A 17,694-nucleotide genomic window follows, 5' to 3' on the forward strand; every position below is an offset into this window, starting at 1 on the left:
ATGGCACCTTCCAGCAGCTGGAGTCTGATAGAGGCTGGGGCAGCCTCCTGCTTCCTTACACTGAGCTGGCACGAGTTGGGTTCTTCACTGTGAGAGCCCTGAGGTGGGGTGGTGGGAAGTCCTGGAAGCCCTGTTGAGTACAGAAGCAAGAAATTGATATCCAGCAAACTGCTGCTTGCCTGGAGTTGACGAATTTATGCAGCCCTGCCTGGCACCTGCCCTGATCTTTTGGAGGCTTCTGGAGGATTGTGATAAATGGTGCACAGATGAAAAGGTAAGTCACAGAGGAAATAAGTTCTCTGGTCCAGGCTAGAAAAAAAAATTATATACACTGAACAGGACCCAGCCTTATTCTTAAGGGATGATCACTGCCAAAGGTGAAAGTGCAAAGATTCTTTTGCTGTTGAGGAAACAAGCAAAATTTTTTTGCTGTGGGAGTGACCAAGCACTGTCCACTAGTCTCCCACCTTGGAGATACTCAAAAGTTCCCTGGACATGGTCCTGAAGAAACAGCTCTAGGTGCCCCTGCTTGGGCAGGAGGTTGGACCAGGTGACCTCCAGAGGTCCCTGCCGACCTCAACCACTCTCTGATTATGTGAAGATTTAACTACTGTAAGTTGAGTTAAATTCTCATTGACTTGTGTGATTTAAAATGTGCTGGTCTGGAAATGACTCGTGCCTTGTTTGTGCTCCTGTCCAACTCCTTGCTTTGCTGTGTGAATAATCCTGGGTCCCCGAGCCTGAGCTGCCCATCTCCCAGCCTGCTGTGCATGGAATGCTGAGGACAAGGAAAGCAGTGGGGCAGGTGAGCTCAGCAAGGGGAGGATGGATTGCAGACACAAGGTGGATACATGAGCTTTCTTTTTCCTGTTGTTTCTGTGCATAGTGAATTTTGTCACTGCCTGATTAACTCCACGATGGGGAATGCTGGGGGCAGTTCTGCTGTGGGTCTGTGGAGTCTTCTGCACAGTGCTGCTTCCAGCTTCTGTAAAGTGTTGGTGAGAGCACACTGGAGAAGAAAAGAACTGGAAAAGTGTTTTTACTGCTCCCATATGTCTTCAGTAGCTGTACTGCATATGTGGACCAGGGCAGAGCAGCATGGGCTGAAATCAGACTCTGCTGAGCAATTTCTCTCAGCACAGGAGGTAGCAGTGGAAGCTTCAGCCTTTCTCTATTTTGATTTCTTTGAATGGAGAAGTTTCTGTGTCCAGACTTGCACCCTGGCAGTGATCAAGGACAACTTTTGTAGTTGCCCATGTCTCTGGCACAGGTGGGCATAGAACACCCAGCTGGCTGTACCCCAACCTGCAGCACTTCCCTTCGAAGTGTGAGATGGGCAGCAGCCTGAAACAAGAAGGGCAGCCTTTGGCATGGTGCACATTTTTGTGTCTTCACCTTTTTCAAAAAGACATGTATAGTCCTACACCTTTGTTGCTGAAGAATTGGTGCTGCTGCAGATGTCACAGGCTGCTGTGCCAGCGCGGCGCAGGTGGTGACGACGACGTGCCCGGGCTTGCTGGGCTTACCCTGCTAATTAGCACTGCTGAGCCAGAGCCTCTCCAGAAGGAGAAATCAACAGGTTCTGATTAGTCCTTATGTAATCAGGACTGCTCATCTTCAGAGCATTTCGCTAATACTGACTCATCTTCACAGCCTCAGCTGATAAGGTCAAAATTGCTCCTCTTAGACACCTGGGGAAGGGGGGGCAAGAACCTTTGCGCAGATCCTTCAGCTCGCTACTGACATGTGGAAATGTGGCTGAGCTAGTCTGGGTGATGGGTGTTCTCAGCATTCAGCTTTTCCTTAGGTGTCCTGTTTCCCTACTGAAACTTTTCCTTCTTGAAATACAATGAAAACTGAAAGGATATCACCCCCCAAACCCCGGCTTTCTGATGCTTTCCAAAATGAAGTCCAAGTCTCACCTCAGTCAGATGCTGGGTTGTGCAATGAGCTGCACTAACACTGATCCCTAGACACTCTAAGGCACTAAAAGCTTTTTAGATTTTTTCCAATATCCATCTCTTTAATTGGCTAAACCTGACCAGCAGGTCCCATCTCCAAGATGAGAAGTTATTTTCCTAGCAGGAACCTGGCCAGATCTGAACTATGATTCTGTGACAGGGTTTCCTCAGTCTGGGGAGGTTTCCTGGAGTCTGGACTCCACATGGGTGACATGAGGTGTTGCGTGGCACGAGGGGTGGGTGGTGGGTCAGGGTGTGAGATGGCCACTCTTGGCAGAGATATTGCAGAGACTGTGTCTTAGTGCATCCACGATTAAGATAACATACTGAACACAAAAACAATTGCCTGGCAGCTGATTCCCATTTCTAGCAACAGGTGATTGTATTCTGCCAGTGAGGGGGTGGGTTGAACGTTTTGCAGGATGTTCTGCAGTCAGTGTAACCAGCCTCCCCAGCAGGTCTGGGAGGCAGCACATGGTGTACTGAGGCACTGGGAATGGGTTAATCACCAGCAGAAATCAGTACTTTGCCAACTGGTCTGAGGTGGGCTTCATTGAGCAAAGTGGATTTCACATAGACACTCTCCCTTGAGTCATAAGGATGGTTTCTCACTGGGAGGTCTGTTGCTGCTCTGAAGAGGCCCACGAGATGTGCTCATTATTCCCAGCAGCAAGCCAAAAAATTATCTGTGGGAAGGAGCAAGACCCATGGTTGTTACATATCTACGTAAGTATCTCGTACTGAGGTAGGTGAAAAATCCATGAGCTTTTTTAGGCAAGGTGGCATTTTGAAAGCCCTGAGATAAGGATTTTCTGCACTGGGTTTTACACTGCTTTGCAAATACTACAGGCTCCTCCAGAAGCTGAAGGGTGACCCTTCCAGAGGACGTGGAGCAACTCCTTGGCTGCTGCTCCCTTAATTGTTATTTGCGGGGTGTTGTACCTGCCACAGTGGGTACTTCTGAGCAGAATGCTAATCCTGCTAAGCCTCTGACAAGGAATATTCCTGTTCACATTAGAGAGGTCACTCCCAAAGATTTACCTTCAGGAGTCACACCCTTTCAACCCCCTGGCTCTGGCCTAGAGCAAATTGTCTGCCCCAGCATCATGTGCCTGAAAGGCTGCCAGTGGCCAAAGGCTCCTCAGGCTGCTCTTTCCTCTCTTTCCTTGGCAGCCTTTCCATCTTTGGCAAGGAATTAAGGGGGTTTGTCCAAGAATTACCATTTGCCATTCTTCCATATTCTTTTTTCCTCTAATATTTTCCTTTTTTTGTAAAGATGGGTCCTTTGTTATTTCATATCTTTAACATGGTTTCTCAACGAAATGAGAATAAAGTTGTCTCATCCTCTTTCCATCTCTCCTAAAATAGCTTTTGAGCCTGTTGGACAACTTCTAACAAATCTGACAGCTGGGCACAAGTCTCACATTCATCAAGCTTCTGCACATTTAATTAAATCTCATACCTTAGGAGAAACAGGAAAATCCCATCATGAGACAGAGCCAGAGGAAACCAGGCTTTTGTGGTTCCATAAAAAACTCCTCCTGAGGTAATACTTGCTTTCCTGGGTACTTTAGGGCCAGTTTGCTGTGGATGCTGTGGGTCTCCCTCTCATGGCCAATGCAAAGAGCACTGGGCTGTTATGACCCCAGTGGATGCAGAGCTGGATCCCAGTGCCAGTGACGGTGCCACCTCGTCCTCCTCATGTTCCCTGCCGTGGCTCAGAAGAGGGACACGTCTCCTTCCCTCCCAGGGCACTGGGTGCAAAGCCACAGGGAAGGGTTGGTTTTGGGGAACACCACTAGTGCCCTCCAGCCCTGGCTGCCACTCTTCCAAGTGGGACTTTCCGTGCACTGTTGCTTTCCTCTGCATCATCTGGTGATTAATTTAACACCTTAAAATTAGCACCGGCACTTCAGTGAGGGTTTGGGTAGGTTGGTTTTTTTTTTTTTAATTAGATGAGGCTTTTTTCATTCTTTCCTGCAGCCCCTCAGAACATATAAACGCAAGCCGTGTTTCTGCGATGCCGGGGCAGGTTCACCTGCGTCAGCTGAAGAATGTGTTTCTTCTCCCAGCGCAATGTGCCACCTCCCTCTTTCCTCCTCCAGCGCATCCCAGTCAACTGACATCCTCCAGCTCAGCCTACGTGTGCGCGCACACGCGCTTATTAACTTCTACATCTTAATTGAAAGGGCGGCGTGCGTCTAAGCCCTAATGATGACATCCTTTCTTCAGGAACGGTCTTTAATCTTGAAGCAAAGTGGTGAACCAAGGCAGCAGAGCGGGGCTGCCGGGCGAGGCTGCTGGCACATGTGAGCACTTGGACCTGCCAGGGTTTAGGGTTCGGATTTGAAGCGCGTGCCTGCTAGTCCAGGATAAGGGGGGAGATGGTGAGGGCCCAGTGGGTGAGGAAGAGGAGGATTTGATGAGCAGGAGCTATGTGTGAAGTCTCTTCCAGAGCTATTAAGTAGCATAAAAGACAAGTCTTTTAAGACCTGGTACATCTCTGAATGCTGGTCCATGGGTAACCCCAATGCACTTGCCTTCACCTCTTTGTAGCCTGGCTTGTTAATATAAAATGATGAGGTTTATGGGCTGGGGGTTTCCTTTGCTTATTAATTTGTCCTGAGAATAAAACAATTAAAATCTCTGGATGTTCTTATAACACAGACAAGGACTTTATGGTCCCATATAGCTGCAATATAAGTCACTTTGTTACAGTAACTTTATGGTCAAAAAGTCCCTCTAATCCTGATTTACAGCTGTGAGTCAGGGCTTCAGTGCTGGAGGATCAAAACATTCCTAAAAATGATGTTTCTGAATACCATCAGTGGGTTTGTGAGCCCAGCATTTGTGCTTTGGAGGAAATCAGGTCCTTGGCTTTCAGAGATGCCATTTAAAGATGTTTGAATGAGAAACCATTGGTTTGATGGATGTAGTGCAGTGTGCATTGGTGAGGAGTCTTCCAAGGATGCCCTCTCTTGGCTGCCATGCTGTAGTAGGTGGGAAGAAGCTGGAAAAAAGCAGCAGCCTGATAGTAAAAGGCAGCAAACCTAACACAGAAGAATTATGCACCACTCTTAGACAGATGCTGCTGTTCCCTTGCTTACTTGTCATCTGCTCTAAGAAAAAGTAAAAAAAGGAGGGAAAAAAACAACCAACCAAAAAAAAAAAAAAAAGAAGTCCTCCAAAAAGGAGCGGTAAATGTGCACTGCTAATCGACCAAAGCCCTGCCAAGCAAATCTTTTGTCAGATCATCTGCCCAAAATCAAAACCCCGGACTCAGCAGGCCCCGTCACCGGCGGTTCTGCCTACGAAGCAGGAAAGCGCAAAGCCCCCGGTTCCCGCGGCTTTGTTAAAAAGCCCTCACGACACCAGCCCTGGCCCGGCCCCCCCCCCGCCGGCCCCTATATAGTGGGGTGTCCAATGTCCTGTCCATCCCGCTTTTGGTCTGGCTCCCGCTCTTGGTCTTGGATAACAGCCAGCAGAAAATGTCCCAATACTCAGGAAAAGTAAGTAACGACCCAACCGCTTCCCTTTCAGCCTGGGGCCCGGGAGCCCGAGCGCCCTCCAGGTTGGAGGCCCTGATGAGGATAATGGACCCGGCACACGCGACGTGAGTGATGATACCGGGAGCAAATTCGGGAGCAGGGGTGGGGAGGGGCGCGGCAGAAGGAGCTGCGTTTTGGGAGCCAAGTTTCCTGTTTAAACATTCCTGCTGGAAATATGTGCGACAGAGCACGAGGCGGCGAGAAGCGTCGTAAACGCGGGATGCGCTGCGTTCCCAGAAAAACAAATGCGGTTCTTAGGAAAAAATGCCAGTGATGTTGTGCTCCTTGTGCTGGAAAGCAGCTAAAATAACCCAAACCACCCTGAAATGATGCAGCTGCGAGAGATTCCCATCTGCTCGGAATGGGGGTCCGGCCGTGCCGCTGCTCCTCACCACGGGCCCGTTCTCCTCCCTCCCCCCAGATCACTTTCTACGAAGGCAAATGCTTCACGGGCAGGAAGCTGGACGTCTGTGGCAGCTGCAACAGCTTCCAGGAGCAAGGTTTCCTCAACCGGGTCAACTCCATCTGCGTCCAGAGCGGAGCTTGGGTCTGCTTCGACCACCCCGACTTCCGAGGGCAGCAGTACATCCTGGAGCACGGAGAGTATCCTGATTTCTATCGCTGGAATGGACGCAGTGACCACCTGGGCTCCTGCCGGCCCGTTGGGATGGTGAGTTGGAAGCTGCTGGCGGCGTTTGGCTCTCCCAGCCGGAGCACCGTTGGGTTTTATTTCTCCTGGTCACGGGAACCCTGTGAATAAGCGTCATGAAAACCTGTGTTCTTTAGAAATAGTGTGTCCTGTCGGGAAGGAAATGGTTTCCTGGGGAAGGTTTGTCCCATCCTGGAGTGCTCTGCAAAGACCGCAAAGCCGAGACACGGTTGCCCCTGTCCCCAGACAGGAGGAAAGTACTTCTTCCTCCCACAGTGAAGCGCAGTGCCTTTAATGGGATGAGATATTCCCGTGGTTTTCCAGATGAGATGGCAAGGTCCTACTAGTACCAAGTGCTTTCCCTTTTTAATGCAAGCTGCTATGAAATATGCGCCAGGGAATCCAGTAGGAGATTCATTGCCCAAGGCAAGTTTAAGCCGTGGCAGCCTGGGCTCCCCAGGGATGCGGAGGGGGAGTGGGCAGCCTGAGGGCTTTCTCTCTGAACTGGACCTATAGGGCAGCTGGCTGATCCTAGCAAATTCTAGCTGAATTCTCTGCTGTTGCAAACCCCACCCCAGTAATCCTAAAGTAAACCATTATTTTCCCCTCCCATAATGAAGCTTTTAAAAGCACAGTCGAGAGGAAAGTTTAATTGGGAAGATTAAAAGGTGACAAAGAAAAATGAATCTGGGTTGGGTCTTTCCATTGACTGTCCTATCACTGAAGACCCCCAGGGCAATGGTGAGCCTTCTTGGAGCTGGTGAGCTTTCTCACTGGCCCTGAAGCTGCTTTTCACACAACAGTGGGTCTGTTTCAGCTCTGTAACATCATTCCCAAAGCACCTCCATGGTCTGTACATGGAGGGGTGCTCTGCCCCAGGCCCCGGACCTCAGCCAGCACAAGGATGTGCTCCTCCTTCCCGGGCCCAAGGTTTTCCCTGTAAGATGCCAGCAAGTGCTTTGAGGCATTTCTGCAGCACGGATTCCCGGAGGAATGTTTGCTCAGGCACGGTATCCACTCGGCTGCTGCCAGTGGCTGCCTGCTGTGGAGTTTGGCATCGCAGCCCGGCCTTCTTGTGCACTGACGTTGTTTATTTGAAAAATGCATTTAGGTATTCTTTGAATTTGGCTTAAAAATATCTTTTCAGCTCGGCCTGTCCCACATAGCTCTGCCGTAGGCTGCAGAGATCTCCCCGGTGTAATTTGTGTTGTGTCACCATCAAGGGCTCACACAGCAACGACGATGCTGGGAAAGTTTCCTTTTCTTCTCCCTGTTTTCATTTTCCTCAAAGAAAGGCACCACATCTCCCATCAGGAACAGCAGCTACACATGGAACTGGAGGCAACATGAATTAATTTAGGGGAATAGTCCAGCATCTTTGTACACTCCGGATATGTATCTTTTTTTGCTGTGTGGGTGCACAGAGAGTCAGGTCTGCAGCTGATGCTGTATTTGGGATGAAGGGTTTGTGGGATGGGGGGGGTGGATCTGCGTATGGAAGAGGGGCTACATGTGCCTGAGTATATGCACCCCATGAGTGATGTGTTTGCATGTGTCCACGGCAGCTGCAGCAAGGTGCAGTGGGGTGCAGGGGAGAGGGATTTTTGGCAGCTTTCCTGGTTGGTGTGCTGGGAGGCAGCACAAGTTTGTGCGTGCTCTGTGCATGCTGGCACCAGTGGTCTTGGACTGCTCTTCACATTCCCCTTCCAAAGCACCCTTCCATCTTCATCTTTGTCTTATAAAAACCGGAGAAATAAATTGTTGCTTTTTTTTTGTGTTACTGTTGACTCAAATCCCTTTGTCCCCAGCATGGCGAGCATTACAGGATCGAGATATTTGAGGGGAGCCACTTTAGGGGTCCCAGCCTGGAGTTGACGGAAGATTGCTCCTTCCTGCAGGGACAAGGCTGGGACAAGACCTGCATCAATGCCCTCAAAGTGTACGGCGATGGCGCGTAAGTAATTGCTCGTGTCGTGGCCAGCAGCCCTGCTGTGCTCCCTGCCCCCCACACCCTGTGCCCAGCACTCTAGGGAGTGAGGGGGCTTGGAGAAAGCCTAAAAGTGGGCATTAAGGTGAATTTTGGTGCCCAACCACTGAGAGCTGCTTCAAAGAGTGGCAGCTAAACACAAGCTACAGGAGCTTCAAGACACCTTTTTACAGTGTATGGAACAAGACATTTAAAAGCAGCTTGATCCTTTTTCCTTTTCCTTTCCTTCCTCTCTCCCTTTTCCCCTTCCCTCATACCTTCCTAACATTTTTGATCATGTTTCCAAATACCACTTTGAAAGCTGTGCAGAGGCTTTTGGGGAGGGTGGATGCGTGGCTCAGTTGGTGCATCAAGGCTTTTGTCTTGCAAGTGGCTTCAACACCAGAAACCTGGATGGCGCAAGTGAGGCTTAAAATTAAATCCTGCTTCTGAAAGACAGAGGCAACTGCAGTGGTGATGCCCAGACACCCCGTGGGGGTCTTGGTCACCCTCGGTGCCTCATGAACTCACTTTGCAGATGAGTTACTGATGCTCAGCCCCATCCTCCTGCCTCTACAGATGCCCCTAAAAGCCTCAGAAGCATGTCAGATTTGCCTTTTCCTTGTTGTTTCGGTGGAAATTTGTGTATTCTCTATGGTGTTTGTCTTTTTTAATGTCTTTTTTCTCTTGTTGTCCGATGGGTTGTTATCTGTCTGTCTCCCTTTTCCTCTATCTGACAATTGCATTTTTACTGCAAGTGTGCTGGGAGATGGGGAATGCCACAACATCCTCCCAGAGCCAGGCAGAGGGTGGCTAGAGGGAAGCACGGGGCAGAGGGAAGCCTCTGCAGAGGAGGGAACACGGATACATTGTTCTTCACCTGTCCTGGACTGGATATTGTGCAGCTCACCAGCCTCCAGCGTGGAATGCTGGACTCTTTCTGTTCATTTTTCCTCCAGAATAGTTGTTGCCATCCAATCTTGTGACACCCTGACAGCGAGTGTCCTGCAGGACCCTTTTTCTGATTCAACCAAGACCACTCCTCTTCCAAAAATCCAGGCTTATGATTAGGCAGTGGCACTTCATTAAAACTAAGGAGCAGAGCTACCCACTCCCAATGGGAAGAAATGGCTGAAGCCCACTGGGGACCCTGTTAGAGCTGAGCATTTGAGTACCAACACTGTGAAGCCAAGAGGGAGCCCGTGAGTACTCTGGTAAGAGCTTTAGGGCCAATTTACTGCTCAGGTCCTTGTGGCAGAGCCTGGAGCTTGAGAAATTGGGAAGCTGCCCAGAAACTTTCAAGCACTTAAATTTTTCAGATTGATTTTCCCCTTCCCCTACAAAATACATCGGGAGCACAAAGCTTGCTCTCCCTTACGTGGGATCCTGGACTGTTTGTGTTAACATGTTACATGACTTCTCAAGGTCTTTGAGTAGAGATAAAAAATTGGAAAAAAAAAAGCACCGAAAGGAGCATGGTGAGGAAACTCACTGAGGTTTGTAGTATTACATTCAGATCCCAGGAAGACAGTTGTTGTAAATGCTTGGAAATATCTGTAAAGTCAATTAAAAGGTAGGACAGTGCAGAGGCACCTGCTGTCTCCAGGCTGCAGGAGGGATGGATAAGATACCACAGTAGAGAAGTGAGACCAGGGAGGAGAAAGGGACCCCACAGCACCACTTTTCTCCTTTGGATGGATCAAATAAGCCCAGGTGACTCCAGAGGTGCTGCAGGTGTAGGTGATGCGGGGCACAGCCTGGCAAAGCTTTCCCAGGACCCATCCTCTACCATTCGTGGAGCAGAGGACGGGGGGTCAGTGGACACAGAGGGAGTTTCAGCCACAGCCTCAATCCATGATTTTCACCCTCAATTCCCACAACGTGACATCTGTTGGATACAGAAATATTTGCTTCCTTTTCAAAATCCATGGATGGTGTCACGTGCTGATAAAAAGTTGCTGCCTGCGCTTGTGGAGGCGGCCGTGCCTGAGGGAAGTGATGATGGATCATCTGGAAATATGGGAATGGAGACAAACGTCTGCCTTTGGCATGGTGCGTGGTGGGGCCGAGGGTGTCCAGCACCTTCCCTGCTGCCCTTCTGGGGCTGGCAACTGTTACCCCACACAGCCAGAAAGGGTGATGATAAAGCTGTTAAAACCATGCTGGAAATGAGATTGCTATTTTGGAGCAGTTTCGAGGTGTTGCCGCCTCCTCGGAAGCTGTTGCAGGTTGAGTGGAGAGTGGCTTTGCCCTTCCCACGGGCAGAGCCAGCTCCAGTATCACATATGGTATCATCTGATTTTAGATGAAGACGTGCTCATCTCGTCCTCCTTTGTGCCTCAGCCACTCCACAGAGGACTGCTTAGAAACAACAGCTTAAAAAAGCTAAATTTGTTTTGCGGCCCAGGAGAGAATACCCCGAAAAGAGCTTTTCTACACCACAGTGACACAACTTGCAGGAAGCAGACCAACCATTTATTCTGCTGAAGCATTTAGGAGTGTTTGGTAGTTGTTCTTCAGGTTGTGAAATGTCAACCAGAACAGGTACCCAAATGCTGCTGCCCAATGAACACCACATATTTCTCAGCAGAGGCGATACCTGCCTGTGGCACTGCTTGAATCCTACATGGAGAATGAGGGACTTCCAGCCCACTGAAAGCCTCCTGGTTGGTTCAGGTTGATGCTGCAGCATTCCCCTCCTTGTTTTTCAGTGTGAGCAGCCAGTTTTGGCTCATAGGGTTTGAGCTCGTTCCATGCGTGTTTTATTCCCATGTCCTCTGGGTTTATGTGCTAATGAAACACAGCACCAAGATGTTTGAGGGCTGTGTGCTGTATGCCTGCATCAGCTCTCCCATGCTGGGCTTGAGAACAGGATCATCCTTTTTTTGTTTCTTTTCTGGGCTCCTGACTGACTTGATTTCCTCTCTCGCTGACGGTCTCAGAGAACGTAAATTTTAGGCAATAAAGGAATAGCTAAGTAAGCCATACAATCCTTCACTCATCACCTTGCACTGCCAATACACTTCATTCCCATCTTTCTGCTATTCCTTTTATTCCTCTTTTTTTTTTTTTTTTGCAGCCTTTCCCTAACCAAAGGGGCAAGCCAGTGGGTTCTTGTCACCACACCAGGTCACTCAGTGTGTTTCCATCTACCCCAAGGCCTGTCCCATTCCCTCCATGTGATTGTGCAGACACATCAACCATGTGTCTGGAGAGAAACACATATATCTTGGGCAAGACAGTGCCTATGAGGGGTTGCTTTTCCCCCTGCTCTATTCCCCAGGGTCCACCTGCTGTTGAAAGTTGTCCTAGAGCAGAGAGAAGCTGGAAGAACCACCATGTCCCGGTGGGCCAGCAGTGCCCTGTGGACATCCCTGCTCTACCACCTTGCAGTACCTCCAATAGCATTAGCAGTGTTTGAAACATGCAGAAAACAGGACTGGGAGCTCTTTCCAGGAGTGCATGAGGGAGGGACAGTGAGCTGATGGCCACAGAGGTCCACAATCATCTGAAGATATGGAGAAGTGTGTGTAAGATGAAGATATGGGGTAGAAAACGAAGAAAGCCATGTGTGCCTTAGGAAGAATGCTGGGGTGTATCTAGAGAAGTAGGATAATTTTATGAATTGTTCTTAATTAAGCTGAGGAGCTGAGGACACTCTCTGCCAGTGCACATCAGGATATGTGATGGGGGTACATGGCTTCAGGGCAACCTCAAACTGCTGCAAACTCACGTGAGCACCAGGCAGCCTTCTCCATGTGCTGCAAAGTGAACTTCGGAGGAAAAGTCTGAGGATGGCTTTGTAATTCCAGTTCAGGTACAAACTGGCTGCAAAAAGTGCTGAAGAATGCTTCCTGGTTTGTGGGAAGCCTGTTGCAGCGATGGTGCAGGCACAGGCCGGGGCAGGAGAGGGGCACCAGGCAGGCCATAGTGGTGCACAGGCAGCTGGGAAAAGGGACCAGCACAGTCCCACCTCATGTCCTCTCAGAAACACAAAACAAATCCAAATATGTCAGGGAATCTGTAAGCTGGCTTGATTAAATACCCTAAACTTTCTTTTTTTTTTTTGTTTTTAAATAATGCCCATGGGTGGCTGGTTTTATAAACAACTTTTCCCCCCAGGCCTCCAGCTTTTTTGCTCTGGCTCAGACTGATCTGAGTTCTCCAGCTGTTGTCTGACCCTGGAGGCCCAGCAGTCTTTGACCCATCCAGTACTTGAAGGATTTCTCCCTGGAAATCCCACATACAGGAGGTCCCAACCCCAGTGTCCCTGCTGAGTTCCTGGCAAGACAGATCACAGAAACCAAATGGTTTTGAGGATTGCATTTCTGCTCTGCTGTCATTGCTGAGCCAATAGATGGGACAAGCAGCACAGATCCTTATAAAATCCTTAAAAACATTGGTAAGAGAGGAAAGAGGCAGAGGTGAGCAGCTCAGCAATGACACAGTGGAAACATGACTGTAAAACTGTCAGAGCAATGGCAAAATTTGGTTTAAACAGCTTGGGAGATTTCAATAGAGGACAGAGGTGACGCTTGTGGCCACTTTAATATCATGACAAATGTGACTAAAGCGGGGGTGAAGGGAGAGGAAAACAGCAAAATTATCCCTCTTGGCCACTAGAATTGCTCCTGACTTGAAGACCTTCAAACAGTGAAAGACATGCCATGAGCCATCCCCACAGGGAATGATATAGCCAAGCCAGGTGAAGAAGTCAGGCCAGCCAAAGTCACCAAGGTTATTGAGTGTTTCATCTATTTGACTGCATTCTAAGGTAAAGTCGTGGTTAATTCTGGATGCAGAGATGAAGTGAAGATAACCAAGGCAAGTCCTGCTCTCTGTTGGAAAGCATCAAAGAGGCCATTAAGAATTACCAACAAAGAGAGAAATTACTAAATATGGTTCCCATCATAGCTAATGAGTCAGTTCAAAGAGGCAGAACATCCATCAAGTGTTGCACATTTCTCCTTACTGCCCAAAAGAGGGTTATCCAGGGGCTGAGGGGACTCATGTCCTTCTTTAGCACTGTCAAAGGCTATTAAATTGTTTCTGTTGCACATGGTGAAGCTCAAAGAGATCCATTCCTAGAGTAATGTGAAGAGGGGAGCATCTGCTCCCAGGCTTCATCACTGGTATAATCCAGTATAAGGTCCAATCTGGCTGGGGATAATTGCCAGGCTACACTGAGGGAAACGGGGAAGCACCTTCAGTTACCTCCACTGGGAGCATTTCTGTGCACAGGATGGGTCTGGGGACCTGGGCACCATCAAACCCCTGTAGTTTGTGGTGCTGCAGTGCCTAAATGCAGCCACTCCACGTGGGCACTTGGCATGACCACAGCGTTGGGACCCAAGTGACCCTCCCTCTCTGCTCAGGTGGGTGCTGTACGAGGAGCCCAACTACCGAGGCCGCATGTATGTGGTGGAGCGTGGCGAGTTCAGCAACTTCAACGCATGGCAGGCGCGCAGTGCCAGCGTCCAGTCCATCAGAAGGGTCGTCAACTACTTCTAGCTGAGCTTCCACCCCACCAGCATCGCCCTCTCCCCTCTCACTGGCCTGTGGAATAAATTGTTAAACACCAGCTTTCAGCTCTAAGTGCCTTTTTTTTCGCCCGTAACGAACATGAGTTCAAGAGAGAACAGACTTGCAACCTTTCTAAACCTTGATTTACACGCTATGGATTTGCTTTTTTTTTACTCTGCAGTGAAAAAAAGGACTTGGGAGTGGTATGGGGAGGATTTGGGAGTGGTATGGGGAGGATTTGGGAGTGGTATGGGGAGGATTTGGGAGTGGTGGGCCAGAACTTGTCTCCCTCTGCGGTTTTGTGGTCTGACACATGTTCCCTCTGCCCTGACCACCATGTGATGGACCCAGCTGACTCCTGGTGCCTGGAGGGGGTCACGTTGGTGCACACAAGTGTTGGGAGTGCGGGTGCGCAGCCGTCGGAGGCCATGTGAGGACACGTGAGGATCATGGCAGGATCCAAGAGACTCGTGGGGTCTGTCTGAGCATGACATGCTGGTCTCGATGCAAAGGTGACAGAAATCATTCATCCTGAGTTACTTTGACCTTAGATCAGCACACATTAAAAAATATATTGAAAAAACCTAACCCTGAAGCCACAAAACCTGAGCAACCTTTTTCACTCCCTGATTCATAAGCCTTTCACATGATAATGACATTTTGAGGGATCAGCAGCAAAGAAAAGCAGCACTGCTGCTTATTGCACAACCCTCTTCCCATCTTTTTGCCCCTTCAGTGTTCCCGGTTCATCCCAGTTGTTTCGGTGGCCCTGAACCCCATTCAATGGTTGGCAACTGGGGTGGGAACAGCTCTGCCCCTTCAGCTATGGACCATCCAAGCCTGGTTGCTTCCCCTTGCAGTGAAGCCCCCAGAAGTGCAGTATCCTCCTTTCTGTAAAATCATAAGCTGTGTTCAGCCTTAGCTAAGAGTTTTTCTGGCTTTTTCAGAAAGGGGTAATTTTGTTCCTTTCACTCCATTACTCTATTAGCTGTTAAGGCTTGGCTGTCTGATGGATCCTGACAGGCACGGGCATGGTGTCGGCAGAACTGCAAAGCTCTGTGTTAATCCAGTGGGAAGGCTGCTGATCTAACCCCAGCCCCAGTCCTTGGAGGGATGTGAGTGAGGCTGACAGGTCCCCAGCACACTGGAGGAGCATGAGGCGCCTGTGCCTTCAGGGCTGCTCTGCTCTGTGGGTGTGCAGTGGGAATCTGCCCTTTGCTGAGCGATGGGGAGGAGCAGGGTCTGTGCTCTGTGCCAGGGCAGGGGGCTGGTTGGTCCCATACTGCATCCCAGTAGCATCTGGCTGCCATTTGATCAATTCACAATCATCCACCTTGTCGTTCATCTTTCCAGTTAGAGGTTCTTGGCTCCCTGTTGCTCTCTACCAGTAGCAGGACTGGGGCAACTGGTAAGAACAGGGCCTGTGTGAGAAAGATGTGCTTTTCCCATGATGAAGTGGTACCATTGCTAGAGCTCCATTGATTGAGATTTGTCCCAGATGCACATATGCTGTATATGTATTATGGAGGGTCTGAAAATACAAACAAATTTCTATCTTGTGAATGTAACAACAGTTTGGGTGATGTTTGCCTTAGCACTGATACAGGCAATCATGTCCTCTTGTAGGCAGGCTGTGGTCTGGATGTTATCCTCTACGCAAACCATTGCAGAAGCACTATAGTCACACCAGCTCAGCTCTGGACTTCAATGGCCTTGGCCCGGGTGGCTTGTGGTGACGTGGTCCACTGGAGCTGTAAAAATATTTAATATCTTTAATGGGTTGCAAGGTATTTCTGTGTCAGAGAAGGCAGGGAAATGATTCATTCATTGAGTGGGATGCACAAATGCACAACTTGTGCATCAACTCTCGCGTATTTCATTTTCTTTTAATTAAATGCAGCTTACGAAAGATTTTAGGAGTCCTTCCAGGATTAGCGTTGCTCTTGCCTCATGAAGGCTCTAATCGGCTCCTGAGCTCAGTGCACTCTATTAAAAGTTAATATTCAGCCATATGCAGTGCTCTTTGTTGTGACCTTCTGGCCATTAATCTGTTAAAACCCCCCAAATGTGGTCCCACAGAAGGACAGGCACTGAATTGTGACGAGCTTTAAAGGGGGTTTTTCGTTCATTTGAAGCATGTTCAATGTCGCGGTGCAGCACGAAGGATAAAGGAACAAAGGCTTTAAAATATACAGTAACTGGAGTCCCATGTGCTCCAAGTATTTGGAGGACAAAAGAAAAGAAAATAGAGAACAGCCATGTGCCCATATTCCCCTGGGAACAGCAGCATAAGCCCAGAAACCCCCCACACCTGGGTTTCTCGACACTTGGTGCATCCAGCCTGAGGAGTGACTGTCCCACTGCTGCTGGGGTCAGATACCACAGATATCCTGCTCTTTGGTTTCCAGTGTTCAGTGACTCAACTTCCCTCCATGCAGATCAGCATTGGAGGGACCCACTGACATCCCTTCCTGTCCTTGATGGGATGCGTGGGACTGTGCACGTACACACAGACGTACAGGCTGGCTCCAACATCCAGCTACTGGGTGCAAGCCCACTTCATCTACACACTTCAAACTAATTGTTTGTTTATATGTTCTGTTAGATTAATATTTGCCATTTAAATTGTGGAAGTACTTAGGATCCCAGTCCTGGAGTGAGCTGTGCTGTGTACTGGGAGTTAAAGCACAAAAAAGGCAGTCTGGTTAATCTGTGCTGTTGTGTCTAAGCCTATTTGTAACCAGCAAGTGTTTAGCCTCCTATAGCACATTTTACACATGTCTGTAATATGCCTACAGAGTAAATACTCATCATTTATTAACATCTGATATCCCGTTTATGAACACACTCTCAATGCAAAGAGCTGGTCTCATGTGAAGGCTATTTTAAAAAATCCTCTGTATGCTGAAGTCTAATCTTACTAAAAATTGGCAGCGAGGAATTGAATTCCATCTATTTTTTTCCTGATTTGAAACCTAAGTAGGGTGGCCATGGGCCTAATCCAAACACTGATGCTGCAGGAACATGCATTGCGTTGGCAGTGGGGGGACGTGGCTCTCGTTCTCTTCCTTTTCCCTCCCCCTCCTTGCTAAATCTGCACTTGTTTAAAGGACAGAATGTACAGATCCCATATGTTTGCTAGTGGTTAGGGTGTTTCTCTTTTAAAAAAAAAAAAAAGAAGATTATTGACATTGCTCTAGTATGAAATGGTATGATTTGTGAGTTTATAGCGTATGAAATATAAATGACAAAAGTGCCAGCTCGATGTGAAGTGGATGTGAGATTGTGCAGCAGAGATTTGAGCTTCACATCACTAAACTGTGTATGGCTGAATGAGTTCAGCTACGTGCACTGAGGAGGCAAGAAATGGATTAAGTAAATTGGAAACTATTCCACAAAATGCCAAAGATAAAACAAAGATTCAACATGAACAAAAGGGACAAGTTATTAATTACCAGAGAGAGAACTAAATGAAATCAGATCCATCTGGAAAACCAGGAAAACCCTAATAATCAGCATTACTGTGCTTGGCCAGGCTGCTGTAGTGTAATATTCAGAATAACTTTGAATTACATCTGGCCCCAAAGCAAATAGCTCCTGCCAGAATGCCTGCATACACGAATGTCCTTTCTTTGTAGCTGGATAATGTGCAAATTTGATGGAATATCTCTTTCAAATGAATCCTTGGAAGATTTTTGAGCAACTGCAGTGCTTTTGCATGGCTGTATTACCGGGTACACGTACATATAGTGAAGGTAAGGAGGAAACTGCCTACTGATCCTCTGCTGGCATGTGTGATATTGTCAGAGCTCAGATGTATCTCTATTAACTGCTTTCACAGGTGAAAGGGCTGCACAGCCACCTCCCTTCCCTGGAGAATTCAAGAGGTGTTATCCTGTTATTGAGGCTGCCCCACGCTCACACCTTCCTGTGATTTCTTCTCTCCTCCTCCAGAGACACCTCTCTGGACCTGGTGAAAATGAATTCACTCCTCGGTGTCTGTTAGAGCTGTTTTACTACTTCCTTAAGTAGAATGTCTGGCTCAAC

The 17,694-nt window shown here is 48.5% G+C and overlaps 1 protein-coding gene across 1 annotated transcript; it reads left to right on the forward strand.

Moving 5' to 3' along the window:
* The first annotated feature begins 4,052 nt into the window (after window positions 1–4,052).
* Window positions 4,053–13,705, forward strand: CRYGN (crystallin gamma N). Its single transcript, XM_027648559.1, has 5 exons — window positions 4,053–4,270; window positions 5,502–5,574; window positions 5,931–6,179; window positions 7,967–8,112; window positions 13,500–13,705. The coding sequence occupies exons 1-5, from the start codon at window positions 4,173–4,175 to the stop codon at window positions 13,633–13,635; spliced, it is 702 nt and encodes a 233-aa protein (XP_027504360.1). The 5' UTR covers window positions 4,053–4,172; the 3' UTR covers window positions 13,636–13,705.
* Window positions 13,706–17,694: the final 3,989 nt, after the last annotated feature.

This window comes from Corapipo altera, unplaced genomic scaffold (assembly GCF_003945725.1).
Source record: "Corapipo altera isolate COAL_440 unplaced genomic scaffold, ASM394572v1 47, whole genome shotgun sequence".
NCBI lineage: Eukaryota > Metazoa > Chordata > Aves > Passeriformes > Pipridae > Corapipo > Corapipo altera.

What these genes read in the sequence shown, in the direction of transcription:
- CRYGN (XM_027648559.1), top strand. Translation starts at nt 4,173, where the DNA reads ATGATGACATCCTTTCTTCAGGAACGGTCTTTAATCTTGAAGCAAAGT. An exon ending in GGGCGAGGCTGCTGGCACAT is followed by an intron (nt 4,271 to 5,501) that starts GTGAGCACTTGG and finishes CTTCCCTTTCAG; the next exon opens with CCTGGGGCCCGGGAGCCCGA. An exon ending in CCTGCCGGCCCGTTGGGATG is followed by an intron (nt 6,180 to 7,966) that starts GTGAGTTGGAAG and finishes CTTTGTCCCCAG; the next exon opens with CATGGCGAGCATTACAGGAT.